This window comes from Arabidopsis lyrata, assembly GCF_000004255.2.
Source record: "Arabidopsis lyrata subsp. lyrata unplaced genomic scaffold ARALYscaffold_585, whole genome shotgun sequence".
Taxonomy (NCBI): domain Eukaryota; kingdom Viridiplantae; phylum Streptophyta; class Magnoliopsida; order Brassicales; family Brassicaceae; genus Arabidopsis; species Arabidopsis lyrata.
In genome coordinates, this window is record NW_003302180.1 from 931 (window position 1) to 4,130 (window position 3,200).

The following is a 3,200-nucleotide window of genomic DNA, read 5'->3' on the forward strand; positions in this document are numbered from 1 at the left end:
TTGTTTTCACATTGAAAGTCGAATTAAAAATCTCCGTGAAAAGGTTTTTGTTATATTTATGAGGTCTTGATATAAGGTTATTGAATTAAAGACTAAAGATAAAGAATGTATATTAATTGTTTTTGAGTTTATAAAAATGCTTTGAGGAAAAAATGGTAAACGCTTTTTGAATTATCAAAAACATATTACTCTAAAAAAACAAATACAAAAATTAAATTTTACTCAATAATATTTAGAGCTACTCTTAATATTTTAAATTTTAAATTATTATTCGATTCTTAATAGAAAAGTTTGTTTTAAAGTTCAAATAGAAAATAATAAATTTAAGTTTGTCTTTTTCAGAGAGAATTTCCTTTAGTGACTATTGTAGTAAAGTGAAAATATAAATGTTTGTGGTAATAGAAATCTAACAACAGAGAAATATCAATTTATTCGGTAAAAATAGTACAAGCAATACATATTTCAAGCACTTTTCGAGATTGAGACACAATGATTCCACAAGTCAGCACTCTTCTTCAAGTATTCTGTTTCGTGGGCAATTAACATGGGTTTATCTGCAATATATTTAATAAGCGTATCGTGACACACTTTCCCTTCTTTGACGAGATCGTTGCAACAAGGATCAGAGATGGTTCCATTTTCAAAGACAACACCGATTATATCCAACGCACACTTAGGAGTGATTTTTACAAGACAAGTATTCCATAATGATTTTGCTTCAGCTTCTTCGACTGAGAAAACCGGAACAAACACACACACCAAAGCTACAACGATGAATAGCATAGTAATTTGAGAGCTAAATTTAGACATATCTACTTACGCTTGAAATGTACAAGAATTATTCTTATTTTATGAAAAACAAATGTAAGAAACAATGATTTGTATCTGTTATTTGAAATATGAAGTTATCTAACCTATATATAGGTCATTGAAATTATAACGTAACTATAAAAAAAACTATAAAGTTAACGTAATATTTAATGGCAATTAAAAATTAGAAAAGATAAGACTACAAAACTGAAAGTTAATGGTTTCTATCAATGTTTCAAATATAACAGAAACAAACTAAAGACAAGTACCGATATCCAATTCAATATAAGAAACAGATGATTAGTTTTAACTTATTTCGATATTCTAAACCAAATTAATAATGAGTATGAGGTTCAAATTAACATATATAGTTTTAAGCCAAAGAAATTAAATGGAGTAACTATTTATAATTATAAATATAATTAATTATTAAAATTTTAAAAGCCTAACTCATATTGTATTTGAAAACTATTATTTTATTTATATAAAAAAATCATTTTCCTCACAATACTTTTAATCTAAATGACTAATAAATGTCAGTAAAAGTTTATTCGACATACAACTTATTCGAAGGTTTTCAAAGTTTTTATATGCTGATATGAGATCCACAATAGCAAATAATTAAATTTAGAATATCATATATAGTTTTGTTAATAGATACTCCCTATGTTCCTAGAAGAGTGATGTTTTGAGTTTTACACACTAATTAAGAAAAATTCATTTTTATATTTTTTTTTTATTTTTTATTATTAGTTTAATAATATTAATTTTATTTCTCCCTTTTCTCTATTGGTCACAAATAAAAAAAAGTAATGATGCTATTAAAAAACATCAATCTTTGTGGAACAAGAAAAAAAACCCAAAACATCAAATATCTAGGAACAAAGGGAGTAAATGTTAAAAAATCAACTATTATAACTAAACAATAGCTATTATATAACATTATATTTAAAAACATATCAGTTAAAATTGCATATCAGTAAAAAAATTATATAAACAAATAACCCAATAGTGAAACATCTATCTATTCAAAACAAATGAATCCTAACATATCAAAAGATACATGATAATTAGGATCTCATTGTTATGATATGTTAAAAATATATACCACTACGTAGAATCTAATCAATTGTTTTAAATTTATATATTAACGAAAGATTCATGTTGAATGGTAAAGGAGCTTATATAAATATCTAACTAGTTTTTATCACTAATCATTAGATATGATTTAACACTAATTAAAATACATGTGAACTAACAGATCCATTGGGAAATGCATATTTTTGCCATGAATATTTATAAAATCAAAGGAGTTAATCTATATCATATTCAAATTTTTCTCACCCCTTCAAGTTTTCATTTTCACATTGAAAGTCGAATTAAAAATCTCTGTGAAAAGGTTTTTGTTATTTTTATGAGGTCTTGATATAAGGTTATTGAATTAAAGACTAAAGATAAAGAATGTATATTAATTGTTTTTGAGTTTATAAAAATTATGTTCTATAAATGCTTTGAGGAAAAAATGGTAAACGCTTTTTGAATTATCAAAACCATATTACTCTAAAAAAACAAATACAAAAATTAAAATTTACTCAATAGTATTTAGAGCTACTCTTAATATTTTAAATTTTAAATTATTATTCGATTCTTAATAGAAAAGTTGGTTTTAAAGTTCAAATAGAAAATAATAAATTTAAGTTTGTCTTTTTCAGAGAGAATTCCCTTTAGTGAATATTGTAGTAAAGTGAAAATATAATTGTTTGTGGTAATAGAAATCTAACAACAGAGAAATATCAATTTGTTCGGTAAATATAGTACAAGCAATACATATTTCAAGCACTTTTCGAGATTGAGACACAATGATTCCACAAGTCAGCACTCTTCTTCAAGTATTCTGTTTCGTGGGCAATTAACATGGGTTTATCTGCAATATATTTAATAAGCGTATCGTGACACACTTTCCCTTCTTTGACGAGATCGTTGCAACAAGGATCAGAGATGGTTCCATTTTCAAAGACAACACCGATTATATCCAACGCACACTTAGGAGTGATTTTTACAAGACAAGTATTCCATAATGATTTTGCTTTAGCTTCTTCGACTGAGAAAACCGGAACAAACACACACACCAAAGCTACAACGATGAATAGCGTAGTAATTTGAGAGCTAAATTTAGACATATCTACTTACGCTTGAAATGTACAAGAATTATTCTTATTTTATGAAAAACAAATGTAAGAAACAATGATTTGTATCTGTTATTTGAAATATGAACTTATCTAACCTATATATAGGTCATTGAAATTATAACATAACTATCAAAAAGACTATAAAGTTGACGTAATATTTAATGGCAATTAAAAATTTTGACAAAAAAAAAAGACTACAAT

General features: G+C 25.4%; 2 protein-coding genes across 2 annotated transcripts; both read right to left on the reverse strand.

The window, feature by feature from the left end:
• Nucleotides 1-344: 344 nt before the first annotated feature.
• Nucleotides 345-986, reverse strand: LOC9298463. The gene has a single exon (XM_002862339.2). It carries the CDS (start codon nt 808-810, stop codon nt 463-465), a length of 348 nt encoding a protein of 115 aa, XP_002862385.1. The 5' UTR covers nt 811-986; the 3' UTR covers nt 345-462.
• A 1,643-nt stretch (nt 987-2,629) lies between these two features.
• On the reverse strand, nt 2,630-3,096 carry LOC9298462. The gene has a single exon (XM_002862340.2). It carries the CDS (start codon nt 2,988-2,990, stop codon nt 2,643-2,645), a length of 348 nt encoding a protein of 115 aa, XP_002862386.1. The 5' UTR covers nt 2,991-3,096; the 3' UTR covers nt 2,630-2,642.
• Between the last annotated feature and the right edge of the window lie 104 nt (nt 3,097-3,200).

Excerpts from the sequence above, each read along its gene's own strand:
- LOC9298463 (XM_002862339.2), bottom strand. The coding sequence starts at position 810 with ATGTCTAAATTTAGCTCTCAAATTACTATGCTATTCATCGTTGTAGCT.
- LOC9298462 (XM_002862340.2), bottom strand. The coding sequence starts at position 2,990 with ATGTCTAAATTTAGCTCTCAAATTACTACGCTATTCATCGTTGTAGCT.